The 16,598-nt window shown below is 42.9% G+C and overlaps 1 protein-coding gene across 2 annotated transcripts; it reads right to left on the bottom strand.

The window, feature by feature from the left end:
• Window positions 1-48: 48 nt before the first annotated feature.
• Window positions 49-14,329, bottom strand: bms1 (BMS1 ribosome biogenesis factor). 2 transcript variants are annotated; one of them, XM_041816509.1, is made up of 23 exons: window positions 14,253-14,329; window positions 13,066-13,246; window positions 12,395-12,585; window positions 11,453-11,532; window positions 10,884-11,072; window positions 10,548-10,690; window positions 10,339-10,460; window positions 9,845-10,038; window positions 9,466-9,608; window positions 8,785-9,266; window positions 8,461-8,562; window positions 8,030-8,187; window positions 7,866-7,947; window positions 7,626-7,687; window positions 4,688-4,903; window positions 4,327-4,515; window positions 3,963-4,143; window positions 3,335-3,393; window positions 2,766-2,891; window positions 2,044-2,191; window positions 1,479-1,654; window positions 846-1,007; window positions 49-609 (listed from the first exon to the last, which is right to left on the bottom strand). In XM_041816509.1, exons 2-23 carry the CDS (start codon window positions 13,236-13,238, stop codon window positions 382-384), a joined length of 3,606 nt encoding a protein of 1,201 aa, XP_041672443.1. In that variant the 5' UTR covers window positions 13,239-13,246; window positions 14,253-14,329; the 3' UTR covers window positions 49-381. The 2 variants fall into 2 exon arrangements, with proteins under 2 accessions (XP_041672443.1, XP_041672444.1); XM_041816510.1 differs by having other exon boundaries at window positions 4,688-4,900.
• Window positions 14,330-16,598: the final 2,269 nt, after the last annotated feature.

Genomic DNA, 16,598 nt, shown 5'->3' with positions numbered 1-16,598 from the left:
GTCAATGAAACTGTAAAATAAGGCTCAAACTCAGGGCTGACTCATGTCTCAGCATCATCATTATATTTTATTAAAACAAGTCTCAAAATGTCAGTCAACATTTTCTTTATAGCTGATTTTCATCGTCCACACCTGTAGAAAAAACAACCAAATAACCTAGAAAAGACATGAAACCCCAGTCCATCATCCTCAGTCTGCAGAGCTCTGAATCCACATCATTCAGGGGCCCTCTGAGACCACATCATTCGGGGACCCTCTCAATCCACATCATTCATGGGGCCCTCTGAGTCCACATCATTCGAGGGCCCTCTGAATCCACATCAATCAGGGGGCCTCAGTTGTCCATCATGCCTGGTCTGCAAAGATTCGAGTCCACATCATTCAGTCGTCCTGCGGAGCCCCCTTCAGGCTAGACCTCTGTTTCCTCTGGTCCATCTGGCCCATGACTCTGTAGAGCTTTTTCCGTGCCTCCTTCTGCCTCTTCAGCTTGGCCTCCTCCTGTTTCTCCTTCTGCTGCAGGAACTCCTTGTGTTTGGTGTGCTGCACGGCGCGGGCTTTCTTCCTCTTGTGGTTGTGGACCGTGCTCAGAGCGTGGAGCAGCGCTGCCACCTGCAGGACAAGAGGAGAACAACGCTGAGATAAATCGTGTTTGACTGCAGAGTGAAAGGCCAGGGCTTGAGAAAGTTCTGATCTGCAACAAGCTGGGTCTGTAGTCAGTAATTTAATTCATTTATATCAGTCTGACATCTTTTAACAGTGAATCATGGACATTAATAAACCCTGATCATCATTAGAAGGGTATAAATCAGTGTATAATGAACTTCTGCAGGTCCAGGTGTGCTCACCTTCCTCTCGTGGGGTTCTCGGATCACGCTGGGTCTCTGCAGGTCTCGGGGAACATTTCCTTTGGCCTGCTGCTGCTTGGGTTTGCTCTTAAAGGGGAGGGCCTTCTGCAGCTCTTTGGGGATGTGGAGGGGGTTAAAACGCCTTGGAGCACGCACCACCGGCTGCAGAGAAAACAGCGACTTATGAGAAGTACTATCTACACATGCTTAAAATTCGTGGTCATCAATATGTTTAATATTATTGATAACAGTTTTAGAATAATTGTTTCTGTTATTATGATCAAAATTTATCCATAATTTCATCAGGACAGGCACGAGACTAACTCACTCTTAGAAATACAGTCAGACACTGCCAATGTTTCTGTACAATTTAGGCACTGTAGGAGTTTTTCTTCAACTTTTGGCATTTACAACAATAAGGGCCCAGCACTGAGTGACTAGGACAGGTGTTTTTGTATCAGAGTTCAGTACTGACAGATTTGAACAAGAATCATTTTGAAGCTGAATATTCTGGGATTGTGACTTCCATAATCAATAACAGACCAACATTTGTGGACTATCTCCTGTCTGTTAATCTCTCTAACGTTAGCGACCCACTCAGACCACGGCGAGAGTCAGGTGTGTTTCCTGTACCTTATACAGAGAGTCGGCGTTGGGTTTGTTGCGGATGCCGAGCTCGTGTTTGAGCTGTCCAAGCGTCCTCATGCCAGCCCAGCAGTCCTTCTGACCCACAGCGAGCAGCAGGGAGGAGACTGGGTTATAGAGCTGAGGGACCGAGACCGGGAACCAGGACCGCAGGAACACAATGTCTGAATACGACCAGGAAAATAAAAATTACACAAGATTATTAAAGTACTAAAGCAGAGATCATTACTTATCATATAAAGTCTTTACTCAGTGTTTCATTCATTGTGTATTTGTGTTAGAACAATGGAAATCCCTAAAAGTGCTGCTGATGCTGCTACAGGTCATTCAGCATTCCCAAGATCTGCGCCTCTCACCTATCCTGTCTCTGCAGCTGTGCAGCTGAATGAATTAAACTGAATGAGCTGTTATTTACCATCATCTGTTTATTTTATCAGTATCTAGCTGATTCGCCACGTTTCCTCTCCACCTGCCTTTTGTTCTCATGAGTGCATTACCACTGTAATGTAATAGTGAGCTCTGCTCCAAACATGCTGATTAACCCCATACTGACCGCTCATGAGCAGACGGTCCTCAAATGTGGCTCTGTATGCTCCTGTAGGTGAAGACAGAGCTTTCTTTATCTGTCCTCGCACTCCTGACACCGTCCGGACGGAGGCTCCTTCAAACTTTGCCACCTCTAATACCGAGTTAAACATGCCCTAAAAAGACAGACAGAGAAAACAGAGTTAAACATGCCCTAAAAACACAGAGAAAAGAGAGTTAAACATGCCCTAAAAACACAGAGAAAAGAGAGTTAAACATGCCCTAAAAACACAGAGAAAAGAGAGTTAAACATGTCCTAAAAACACAGAGAAAACAGAGTTAAACATGCCCTAAAAACACAGAGAAAAGAGAGTTAAACATGCCCTAGAAAACACAGAGAAAAGAGAGTTAAACATGCCCTAAAAACACAGAGAAAACAGAGTTAAACATGCCCTAAAAACACAGACAGAGAAAACTGAGTTAAACATGCCCTAAAAACACTGACAGGTAGAGAAAATAGAGTTAAACATGCCCTAAAACACAGACAGGTAGAGAAAACAGAGTTAAACATGCCCTAAAAACACAGACAAGTAGAGAAAAACAGAGTTAAACATAAAAACTAAGTTTCACATGTCCTGTAAGCATAAAGAGAGAGCCCTCGTACACTTTAAGTTTCTTTTTCAGTCCAGTTTAGTATAATTCATAGACTAAATAAGCTGTAAAGTCTAAAATGACAGAATTAAACCTTACCTTGATGAAGCAGGTGTTTTTAAAGATCTTGTATGGATAACCAATCAGTTTGAGCTTCTTAACTATGGTCACTGATTTATCTAAATCCAGAATCACTCCTGTGGCTGCAATACGGAAGTTATTCGCCTGAAAGGATAAAACAAGAACAAATATGGAGGTTTAATATCATCCAGAGGATTTTAACAGTGAGACTGCACAACAGAACTCTAGAACATTTACTCTGTTTACTCTGGGAATGTTTCCAAAGCTATCAAACGTCTTTTAATTTACTTCACTTTCAGCTGATTTAAGACAAAACTACACCACAGCAGGTGGGCTTACATCCAAAAATATAGAGCAACGATTACACCAATCTTTAGAAAAAAGGCAAAAGCATGAATTTATGCCAGTAATCAACCGCTTCTGATAGGAGAGTATAACCAGTCAGACATGCCATATTCCACTCTGCCCTCACATATTTACAACAAGCCAACAGCTCAGTGAGTGAGGACGACGAAATAAAACCAAAGAAATCTCTAAAAACTGTTGGATGTAAACCCCCCGTTGAACAGCAGTGAAATCAGACTCACTTTGGTTTCTGCGACAGACTGAACAGCCAGGAAACCCGTACCCTGAGGAGTGATGGGACCTACAGAGACATGGAGATATTATCATCACATAGAATAGCGCTGTCAAAAGAGTAATTAATCAGGATTATCGCACCCTTTTTGTTGCATTTTAAAATTCCTCTATTTTGCATTTAAAACTATTTTTGTGCCACTTTGGATTTCTCTAAAATAAGGGCGAGACTTCCTGTTTGAGTAAATGACCTGAGAAATATGATGGTCAGGGAAGAAACGAGGCTGCTTTTCTTGTGGTGAGGCCCAGTAGGGCAATGTGACGAATGAACCTGAGCATGGTCATCTTTATAAAAACACCTGTCCCACTCTGATGAGGGCTGATGGTCCTAATAAATAAGGCAGTGGAAATCTAAGGAAAGGACTGAGAACCCTCAAACATGACAGAACCAATGGCTCTGTGAGAAAATACTGCTGTAGACACCAACAGGACTGAGGTACAACAGGGAGCAGGCTTGTTTGTTTCTCTGATTTATGAGACTTTTATGAGCTGCAGCAGTTAAATAAAGAAAACGGAAGTATAAACTCTTCTAATGGAGGTAAAACCATGAGTGTGGTACTGAGATAAAGAGAGACTGACCCCAGATGGACGCTCCACAGTGCATGTGCTGTGGCGTGTATTTGAGCAGGCGGTGGCGTCCGTTGTGGTCCTCGATGTGATAAAGAGGGAGGGTCTGAAACCGCCTCCATCCTAACGACAGGATCAGAGGGTCTCTGGTCTTCAGGATCCGGCTGTACCAGCGGTGTTTCTTCAAACGCATCTACACACAAAATACACTTTTTAAATACATGCAATAAATGTTATATGGAGGCGTTTTCAATAGAAATGACCCAGAGTATCAGCAGGTTTGCAGATGCAGCAATAGTGAATTAACTTTTTCCTCCTCTGTCAGCTCTGAATATGTAAATATTCCTCACATTAACATTCATATCTTCTTTATTACCTGCAGGTATCCTACGTTTCCCTCGCTGGAGCCCAGCCCTCCGAGGATGATGGGATACTGGGGGTCAAAGTTGATAACAAACTCACATGGCAGTGAGGAGATCTCTACTCTGACGTACATCCCCGGTCTGAAACCTTCGTACTGAACTCGGGTCTCATCGTCCACGTCCTCAAACTCCGCCCTGTTCAGCTGCATAAATGAATTATAGACGTTATAAATGACTTCTGGTTTTATTTACACTTTACTCAGTGACCCAACTTATTTGGACCTGTAGATGATACAGAGTGTCCTCATCTGTTTCACACTAAGCTGCCTCCATAAATAAATAAAGAATGAAATAAGGATGTCTGGTCTGTTGTACCTCGGCCTGTTTCTGCATTTCCTCCTTCAGGTCGTCGAAGTACGTGGCCTCGCCATCATCATACTCGGCGTCAAAGCGCTCCTTTAGCCGCCGCTTCTTCTCCAGGCGCTTCTTCTTCTGCTGCTCCTCCTGGTCCACCTTCATCAGCCCCTCTGCACCCTCCTCATCACCATCCTCATCCTCATCACCATCTTCATCTTCATTCTCACCGCTCTGCTTCAGACAAAAAAAAATAATCTCAGAGAGGAGAAAACTCAGATTGATGCTACATTAGTAGACTAAACTCTTTAACCTAAAGAACATTTACCCACATTTATGTTTGGACACCAGAGAAAATTAAATCAAACATGCAGCCCTTCTTTAAGAAAGATAAATGCACAGAAATAAAGAAATAAGATGTCAATCATCCATCCAGAGTCTGAATGAAAAGACTACAGAGAAAATATACAGACAAACCATCACATCTATGGGCAATTAAGAGTCACCAATTAACCTAGTGAGCATGTCTTTGTACTGTGGGAGGAAGTCAGAGTATTCAGAGAAACATGCAGACTCCACACAGACAGATCCTGTCTGACGGTGATCCTGGTCTCACTACCAAACATCTCCACATGCATTTAAGAAAAATTGTTTCAATTTCCATACCAGTATGAGGAACAGGTGAATACTGCTAAAAATGTGGGGACTGGTATCAGTGATTACATATGCTGATGCACCAATCCAATACCACTTTGTTTAACGTTATATTTTCTTAATTTTGCTATGCTAAAATTAGCTTTATGAACCAGAAATCAATTCTTCATCTCTTCTCCAGAGCACTGTATACAGGAGCAGGGACCCCTGATAAACCCAGAGAATGGACCCCTGATAAACCCAGAGAATGGACCCTGATAAACCCAGAGAATGGACCCTGATAAACCCAGAGAATGGACCCTGATAAACCCAGAGAATGGACCCCTGATAAACCCGAGAATGGACCCTGATAAACCCAGAGAATGGACCCTGATAATGGACCCTGATAAACCCCAGAGAATGGACCCCTGATGAACCTAGAAAATGGACCCCTGATAAACCCAGAGAATGGACCCCTGATAAACCCAGAGAATGGACCCTGATAAACCCAGAGGATGGACCCTGATAATGGACCCTGATAAACCCAGAGAATGGACCCTGATAAACTCAGAGAATGGACCCTGATAATCCCAGAGAATGGACCCTGATAAACCCAGAGAATGGACCCTGATAAACCCAGAGAATGGACCCTGATAAACCCAGAGAATGGACCCCTGATAAACCCGAGAATGGACCCTGATAAACCCGAGAATGGACCCTGATAAACCCAGAGAATGGACCCCTGATAAACCCGAGAATGGACCCTGATAAACCCAGAGAATGGACCCTGATAATGGACCCTGATAAACCCCAGAGAATGGACCCCTGATGAACCTAGAAAATGGACCCCTGATAAACCCAGAGAATGGACCCCTGATAAACCCAGAGAATGGACCCTGATAAACCCAGAGAATGGACCCTGATAAACCCAGAGAATGGACCCCTGATAAACCCGAGAGAATGGACCCTGATAAACCCAGAGAATTGACCCCTGATAAACCCAGAGGATGGACCCTGATAATGGACCCTGATAAACCCAGAGAATAGACCCTGATAAACTCAGAGAATGGACCCTGATAATCCCAGAGAATGGACCCTGATAAACCCAGAGAATGGACCCTGATAAACCCAGAGAATGGACCCTGATAAACCCAGAGAATGGACCCCTGATAAACCCGAGAATGGACCCTGATAAACCCAGAGAATGGACCCTGATAAACCCAGAGAATGGACCCTGATAAACCCAGAGAATGGGCCCCTGATTAACCCAGAGAATGGACTCCTGATAATTATGGATAATGGGCCCCTGATAAACCCAGAGAATATCCTCTCCCCAGTTGTGTTGGATCAGTAGCATTGGTGCTAACATCCTGGCTAACAGCATCCTTATCTGGGAGCTTAAATGTGTCAAACTATTTCTGGGTTCTGATGCTGAAAATATCTATCTGGGCCCCTGATAATCCCCTGCAACTACTTTCTCCCCCATTTTTGTAATAATTTTTCTATTTTTTCCTGCTAACACATCTTTACCGATCTAAAGCAATTTTTGCTACTTTTAAAATCCCATTTACCAACTTTTCCACCTGTTTAGCCAATTTTAACCCATTTGAATTCTGGTTCAGGACGGGTTCTAAGAAGGCTTCATACTACGGCATAAATAAATGTTAGCTTTGTGAGGATGTCAACCACTTGCAGGCTGTTCCATCATCACGTCCTGTCTGAGCATGCTTTAACATACACATCTTTTTGGAAACGGTCTGAATAGAGCGTAATGGAGACGTGAGAGCCTCCATGTCATTGTTATTTTAATATTCAACAGAAAAAAACTAATCAGCAGGAAAAACTGCACTGAGAGGCATGACCATCCTGTTGGTTGAGCCATGTTCTGAGTTCACTTTAAGGCTAAAATAATGAGCCTGTTTCCACAGCAGTCAGTTCAGAAAGTTTAAGCCTGTACAGGATCAGCTGACAGCCAATGCTCCGGTATCTGAATCAGTATCAGGATTGATAAAACTGGTACTGGAACACTCTACTCTACATTAAAGCTAATCTCTGACCTGTTTAGAGTGGATGTCCAATGATGTCTGGCATTTTTAGAGATTTTTTTAGCATTCAATAGCCTTCTTTTCTGGTCAGAGGGATGAAAACTATGAGTTTAAAGACGTAATAAATGTTTCACTAGACCTTGCTGAGTCTAACGTGGAGAAAGCTACGCGGATGGACCATGTTTACCCTAACCTTCAAATCAGAATCCTTCTGACTCCACAGCGCCACCATGCAGCCTAAACACATAAAAACATTTAAACCTAGAAGAAGAAAGACTGACCTGATCCTGAGCTGTATGGACTGCTCCTGTTTCTAGATCCTCAAAGTCTCCGTAGAGCTCGTCTGAAAGCACAGAGACAGAAACCATCAGCTGTTAGATGGGATAATGTAGAGTTAGAGCTTTAAATAAAACTGAACATCCTCACTTCTGACTCTTCGTCATGATAAACTCTGCAGGATTAATCAGTATGTTAGACAGGATTATTATCCATCAGTCTGTGTTTATGTTGTCGTCTCTCACCGTCTTCTTTTAGCAGTGTCGCAGCGTCCTGTCCCTCCTCCCACTTTCCCGTCACAAAGCAGTCTCTGATGGAGTCCAACATCTACGGGACAAGAACACTTTAGAGTTTATCATAAAGAGAATAAAAACATGTTAAACTCACAGAGACGTCTCTGCAGTCCTACCTCCTCCAGGTCCCAGTCATGTGACGTGTCGGGTTTAAAGCGTGAACAGTCCATGGCGTCTGCTGTGAACTTTTTGTTCTTCTGAGGACGGCTGACCCTGAACAGCCCGCCCAGCTCCTCTTCATCCTCCTCTTCATCACTCTGACCAGCTTCAACCACTGGAAATGAAGATTATATCAGAATATATTAGGGTGCTTCACAACCATCGTACAAGACGCCAAACACCACAAACATACCATCCCCACTGTGAAGCATGGTGGTGGCAGCATCATGCTGTAGGGATGCTTCTCAGCAGCCGACCCAGAAGTAACTGACATTACTTTGTAGAAGTCTCTTATCACTTTCACATTAAGGAGGTGTTTTGTTTTTTGACCAATAATTGGCCATGACTGATTTATAAAACCATTAAAGAGTAACCCCCACGATCATACCTGAGCCGTACACCTGTTTCCTCAGGTTGGGAGCAGCTTCTTGTTGCCGTAGAAAAGCCTGAGATGCTTTCTGCAGCAGATCTTCCTTCCACCTCAGAGAACCTGAGGGGGAAAACCAAACAATGAACCTGTGGAAGATAATTCCATCCTCTCAGAAACATCCTCAGCTGACTGTAGACAGTTTTAGAGGTTTAAGGTCACATGATCCTGATAAGAACCAGAGAAAACCAGGACCCTCTGAGGGGTTTAGAGCTGATGAATCACAGATGGACTGGAATATATTTCTATATTTAGAATATAAATACATATTTGAAAATTATTTACCTTGTTCCTCTTCCTCCTCCTCCCCTCCCTCTGATTCCTCCTCCTCTTCTTCATCCTCCTCATCATCATCACTCTCCTCCTCTGAACAGTTTCCAGAGTCACCTGCTCCCCCGGCCTTTTCCTCTTCATCACTCTCTTCTTCATCATCATCACTCTCCTCCTCATCATCGCTCCTCTCCAGCTCGTCCTCGCTGTCAGCGAACGCCGGCACCTCCAACTTCTCCTCCTCCTCCTTCTTCTGTTTCTTCATCGGAGGAGGAATGTTCTGATCAGTCTGATCAGAGTCAGCTCTCGCTTTCTTCAGAAACACAGACACGTCATCTTCATCACCATCCTCCTCCTCCTCATCATCATCATCGTCTTCACTGTCATCATCTTCATCTTCCTCCTCCTCCTCCTCTCCCTCAGTGAAGACCACCTTCCTCCTCTCTCTCTGGGTGATCGGGTCCAGGACACAAGTCTCCTTAAGCCCCGCCCCCTCTCTGACAAGAGAAGACAGTTAAGATTCTCTTCTTCTATTTGATCAAACAAATTATTAAATCCTCTAACATCCTGATTGATCCCTTCTTTGCTCTCTGATTGGTCAGCCAGCAGACCAATCGATCACAGCGATCCGGTGGGGTTCAGAGGGTTAAAACTAAAGGAGACTGAAGTGAAGGTAAGAAAGTGTTAAACACTTACTCGCTTTCTTCGTCCACCTCTGCTGACTCCAGCGTAGCCGAGCCGCTGAACAGAGACACTTTACTGGACGCCATCTTTTCATCCAGAGTGGCGTGAGTATCGATGAGAGACTGAACGAGCTCTGTGGTTGGACGCTGGTCCTCCTACAGCCAGGATGCAGAAATCATCATAACACCGGGTACAGGAAACAACACAACACCAAAATGATAGAAATTACAAGAAGATTATCAACAGAGTACTAAAAAGCTTAAGATTAAATATATCTAACAAAAACCATCATAACACCGGGTATAAACAACACTGGATTATAGAGAGGAACATAGAAGATAATACACAGGCACTTAAATCCAGGTGAAGGTTCATCACTGAGCATGCTCACCTGAGTCTGATTAACGTGGTTGGCCGGCAGGTCAATATAAACGGCGTCTTTGTCATAAACGACCCCGCCTACCCCCGCCATGGGAGCGTAGAGCAGACGCTCCTTCTCATTCAGGGCTCTTTTCTTCTGAGTGTCAGGAAGTGGACACGGATCAGGCAGGAAGTTAACGTCTGACACCTGGAAGTCTCCAACACCTGGCCGGAGAAATGGCATGTTAAAGTACAGGTGAGGTGGGCGGAGTCAACAGCAGGTATATTTTAGAGTACTGTGAGATGGGCGGTGTCATCAATGACATGTTAGAGAACAGGTGAGGTGGATGGAAGCAATAGCAGTGACATACAAGAGTACAGGTGAGGTAGGCGGCGTCCACATCAACATGTTAGAGTACAGGCGAGTTGGTCGGAGTCATTGGTGACACGTTAGATTATAGGTGAGTGGGGTGCAGTCATCAGCAGGGACATGTTAGAAGCTAGGCGAGGTGGGTGGGGTCTTACCTGGGATGTGCACCTGCCCTTTGTTCTTCATGTATGTCCCTCTCAGGTAGCCGTAGAGTGAAACTGTTCTGTCACACTTGGGGTCAGTCCTGACTCTCTCTGGGTCGGTCAGATCCTCCATACTGGGAGGACAAATAGGAAGTGATGTCATCATCAAATCAATCACTAAACTAATCATTAATATGGATCAGTCTCGGCTGATCACGTACCGATCAGCGAGGACGTAGGGATGCGACGTCTGCCAGACCAGAGGACGAAACTTCATGACTGAGATGAACCGGCCCAGGTTCTTCACCTCCTGAGTCTGATATTCCCCGTAGACCATACCAGACAGGTAGAACAGCTTCGCCCCCTACAGGTGAACAGGTGATACCAGGATTATTACCTGGGATATGATGAAGGTTGAAGAAAATCCCTAAAGTCCTCTGATCTTCTCTTTTCTTTTCTCAGAACCATACTCGAGTACGAGGTTCTCATCTCTGAGTGGAGTCCTAAAGTCCTGTCTCTCTAAACGCTGTGTTGGTGGAGCTACAGGTGAGTTTTACCTGGTAGACCTCAGTCCAGAATCGATGCTTCAGGTTCTTCTTGGTCTTCCTCAGAGTCTTGTTGTTCTTGAAGGAGTCCAGATGAGTCAGCACGCCCATGATCCGAGGAAAACCGTGAACCTGACAGATGTTCAGGAACTCAAACGTCTCCATCTCAAAGCCAAAACTGGCATCAATAAGCATCAACGCCTGGAGAGGGACAATCAGGATTTACTGATCCAGAAATTATTTATTCATTCCAGCTCAAATCAAAAATCAATAATCAATGATCTTCAGAATATGTGTCTATTTAATCTCACATTGCTTTATGTTTGTATCCTTGTCTGCTGCTGTTTCATAGACATTCATTCTTTTTTTCTGCTTCTGTGCTAAAAGATTTAGTAACCAAACATGACGATTACTCTCTGTGTGTGTGAAATAACTACGCTTTATAAACCTGACTATGATTCTCCAGAATTTCAAAATAAAACCACAAAGAAAGTTTTTAACAGCTCAAAACAAATGTGAAAAGGAAAAATGAACTACGTCAATATATTTCACTTCTGTCATAAACATCCTTGTTTACTGACCAGATCAGCGACTTTGGCAAGGTCAATCATGGTGTTGATGTCATTGTTACACTCCATGAAGGTCAGACGGCGTTTCTTACCTGAAATAAAACAATAATCAATAATCAAAGAATAAAATCTGCAGAGGTTAAGATTTAAGTACAAGTAGAGACATGCTATGACCTGTTAATGATGCTCTGTTTTATTCACTTTTAAAGTTTTATACTCAGTTTGTCCATGTATTTGTTCACTTCAAAAGTTTATTTATTTATTTATTTATATTTCTATCAATTTTACAGTTTTTCTTGTCATTTAAGAAAAAGAAACTGAGGGCAAACATCAGGTTAGATCACATGACCATGCCTCTAGACTCACCTGTCCACTATAGACTCACCTGTCCACTATAGACTCACATGTCCACTCCTCTAGACTCACATGTCCACTCCTCTAGACTCACCTGTCCACTCCTCTAGACTCACCTGACCACTCCTCTAGACTCACCTGTCCACTCCTCTAGACTCACCTGACCACTCCTCTAGACTCACCTGTCCACTCCTCTAGACTCACCCGTCCACTCCTCTAGACTCACCCGTCCACTCCTCTAGACTCACCCGTCCACTCCTCTAGACTCACCCGTCCACTCCTCTAGACTCACCTGTCCACTCCTCTAGACTCACCCGTCCACTCCTCTAGACTCACATGTCCACTCCTCTAGACTCACCTGTCCACTCCTCTAGACTCACCTGTCCACTCCTCTAGACTCACATGTCCACTCCTCTAGACTCACCTGTCCACTCCTCTAGACTCACCTGTCCACTCCTCTAGACTCACCTGACCACTCCTCTAGACTCACCTGTCCACTCCTCTAGACTCACCCGTCCACTCCTCTAGACTCACCTGTCCACTCCTCTAGACTCACCCGTCCACTCCTCTAGACTCACATGTCCACTCCTCTAGACTCACCTGCTACAATGGTCACCGGTCCGTGAATCTCTCCAAGCTTCTGTCTGGTGAAGTTTTTGATCAGGCAGCGGATCAGGGTGGTTTTTCCCACCTTTGGGGGTCCAACCACAACGATGACGATAGGAGGGGGTTCAAGAGGAGTCCGATCCACCAAAGGGATGTGGTGTTTCTTTGCTTTGATGTCCTGAGACCTAAAATACAGATCCAGGAGACAGAGTATATCACTTATAGTCAAATTTACTAGAACATGGTGTTTTTCTTAATATTTGGAAATGTCTCGAATATTATGACCAAAAATTACTGATAAATCTGAGAGAACTGTTTGAACCAGTGGTTCTCAACCAGTCCAGCCTCAGGACCCACCATCAACTCTTCAGTGAGAGATCCTGACCTACATTTCTGATATTCTTTGATGTACTGGTTTTATTTAAGATAATATGTGTGATCATAGATTGGACCTTATATGGTACAAAACCAAACAATTCAATCTAGGTGGACAGAATAAGGATGTTTTTTAAGAGTTTAACATTTATGACCGCTGAGAAGAGGCTCTGCGACCCCCTTTAGGACCCCAGGGATGTATGATGTTGTATTGTGTTTGAAATACCTCCTGGCATTGGTGTGGCTAACATCAGAGAGAATAATGCAGATATTTAACAACCAGCCCTGACCTGTGGAAGGTCTTTGCCATCCGAACAGCTGACTGAACGGCGAAGGCTTTGGGGTTTCGTCTGCGATCATCTTCTTCTGTGGTGCCTCCCTGCTTCCTGAGTTTCTTCTTCTCTGCTTTGGGCCCGCTGTGTTTCTGCTGATGCTTCTTCTGCTTCTTCACCTTCCCGTCCATCCTGTAACCTGAGGAATAAACACCTTTAACAGGGTGAAGGTTCACTGGACAGACTTCTACCTACACTCTGGATTTTATCTATTTTAACAACAGAAACCAGACTAACAGTGAGATTTACAGAGCAGTGAACAGACCCATGAGGATTACCACACAGTCACAGCTTGCAACATTAAAGATCCACGTTTCACATCCCTGCTGGTCCGTCTTTATGTTTAACCAGCTAATTCCAGTCACAACGATCTGATGGTTCATCTCTGTGTGTTAAAGTACAGATGTTTAACTGTCCAACAAACCAGAGGACAGAAAAAAGAACCCCAACATCATCAAAAAACCATATTTACTAACAGAGAGATGAGGCCACAGTGAAAGTCAGAGCTCACACTGATGTTTAGAGCAATACCACTGACTTTAACACTTCTATCAGTGTTAGACTCAAACACTGGGGACATTTTCTCTCATGTCTGACCATGAAAACTACTCAGAGTTTGTCTAGCAGGTGGAAAAATATCTCTTCATTCAAACAAAATTTAAGTGTGACTGATGAAAACATTAAACTGATATCTGTTAATGCTGCATTTAAATATCAGAAAATTAAAATTAAAAATTAAAATTAAACTGTAATTATCAGCAAAAATCCAGAATCAACCATCCCTATATTATTATCAAAAGACTGAGAGAATCTGGAGTATCATTATGTTTGGTGCTGTTGTTATTGTTATGTGTTTGCATGTTTGTTCATTTTATCACTTTTAAAAGTGTTTAATTTAATTTCACGTTTGTTTAACTTACTAAACCACGAACAGAAATATGCTCTTACATTAGAGAATGATTTTAGTCCTGATTTCAGTCCTATTTAAACGTGCTGGTAGAGTAAACAGTAGGGGTTTCGGATCATCTCCATCTTTATGCGTTTATCAGTAGGAACAGTCGTTAGCATTAGCCATTAGCTCATCATGGCTCCGTGCTTAAATCAGCTCTAATTATTAAAACCTTAAACTAATAAATTTAAATTACCTGGGCTTAAATCCGGATCCCCCACAGCCTCTTCTCCTCTCACATGTGTTTCTGACCCGACCCGGAAGTTTACTGAGGAGTCACTTCGCAGTAAAACGGAGTAGAAACAGAGAGCAGAGATAAAAGGTTCCGCTTTCTGCTCCTGCGCCCCCTGCTGTCTACAAGCGTCTCTACAGCTGCAGTGACACTTTTACACCACTAGATGGCGCCAATAGACAACATTCCTGCTCAGATCATTGCAGCTGCACAGCTCTGACCTATCTGAAGATGCTCTATATGGACAAAAGTATTTGGCCACACCTGTAGATACTGAACTCGTGTTTCTAGCAGACCCACAGGTGTACAGAATCATCTCCTATCCATGCAGTCTCATACATCTGTGATCCTAAATGGGTCGTTCTGAAGAGCTCAGTGACTTCAAGTGTGGTGCTGTGATGAACTTACACTGAGCTCCTGAATGTCCCACAACCTACAAGACTCTAGCAGTATCAATAAGCTCAGATGTTATTGATTATCAGTTCAAGAACCTTGATCTCACTCCTTAATAACCAGATCAATCTCCATCCTTCATGATGCATAAATGAAAGGGTTTGATAGGATAACAAACATGTTTATTATCTTTTAAATCTCAGCATCTCCATCCTCAACCCCTCCCCCCTTTTCCTCTCATCCTCATTATCGGCCCCGCTGCGTCTCCTCATGACTCTCGTCTTCCTTTGAACCCTTTCTCTGCCTCATGGAGGGCTCTTTACCTCCTCTGATGATCCATTCACACCTTTATATTAACCAGATTATTACTCTAATAATCAGCTGGTGTTTTATGTCTGTGATTTAACCTCCACCTGACTGAAAACAGCCATCATAGAACTCAAACACTGAGAAATGACTGTCATGATACAGTATTTTATTTGATCTACAGTAGATGTTATTTCTACTCTACATTAAAACAATTCCCTTCTTGCCTTAAAGATTCCATGTTTTTAAGCTTATAAAACTTTCCACCTTGCCTTTAAAGATGTGTAATTTTTTAAGCTAAAGAAACATTCCCTCCTTGCCTTTAAAAATGATGTCATCCTTTTACACTCAAAAACATTCCCTCCTTTTCAATCAAAATGTGATAGATTTTTACGCTTATAAAGCATTCCCTCCTTCCCTTTAAAGATGATGTCATGTTTTTTTTTTTTTTTTTGGCCTTTTCATGCCTTTATTAGATAGAGGAAGGACAGTGTATAGACTTGGATACAGGGAAGAGAGTGGGGAGAGACATGCGGTAAAGGGCCGCCCATGTACATGTGTAGCGCCTTAAACCACTCGACCAGCTACGCTCCCATGATGTCATGTTTTTAAGCTTATAAAAAATTCCCTCCGTCCCTTTAAAAATGATGTCATGTGTTTATTCTATCTTGCCCTCAAAGAGGATGTCGTGTTTTTAAGCTTATAAAACATTTAATCTTGCCTTTAAAAAAGATTTCATCCTTTTTAAACTTATAAAACATTCCCTCCTTGCCCTGAAAGATGATGTCATATTTTTAAACTTATAAAACATTCCCTCCTTGCCCTTAAAGATGATGTCATATTTTTAAACTTACAAAACATTCCCTCCTTGCCCTTAAAGATGATGTAATGTTTTTAAACTTATAAAATATTCCCTCCTTGCCCTTAAAGATGATGTCATGTTTTTAAACTTATAAAACATTCCCTCCTTGCATTTAAAGATGATGTCATCCTTTTAAACTTATAAAACATTCCCTCCTTGCCCTTAAAGATGATGTCATGTTTTTAAACTTATAAAACATTCCCTCCTTGCATTTAAAGATGATGTCATCCTTTTAAACTTATAAAACATTCCATCTTGCCTTTAAAGATGATGTTGTTTTTTTTTTTAGCTTATAAAACATTCCATCCTTGCCTTTGCCATTCTGGCCAGTCTAGACCTCCAGTTGTCAGTCCAGTTCAACCAGTGCTCCACAGACTTACTGTGTTAGTGGTAGATCAGTGTGTCCATTTACCATGTTTGACATGAAGGAGAAAAGCTGTTAAAGAGGCTCAGCTGGCCTCGTAGCTGGTGTCTAACTGGGTTCCATTCTGTCCCATCAACATGTAGAGATCCCTAACCAGAGTAAGAGAGCTACAGACATGATGAATGGCTGTTAGAATCAGAGGAGGGACAGGGAGTTCTGATTTAAGGTCAGCTCTGATCGTTAAAGAAGAGTACAGAGAGACTAATGAGACATCAGCTGGTACCTGAAGGCCTCGCTGATCTGTGATTCTCCTGCAGCTCAGTTTAATAGTAAACTTTAGCTCACAGCATGGATGGATTTTAGTTTAAACCGTGATGATAATGAT

The sequence above is a fragment of the Cheilinus undulatus genome, linkage group 20 (genome assembly GCF_018320785.1).
Source record: "Cheilinus undulatus linkage group 20, ASM1832078v1, whole genome shotgun sequence".
NCBI classification, from domain to species: domain Eukaryota; kingdom Metazoa; phylum Chordata; class Actinopteri; order Labriformes; family Labridae; genus Cheilinus; species Cheilinus undulatus.
Note: the sequence above shows the minus strand (reverse complement) of the source record. Positions and strands in the feature narration are given on the sequence as shown.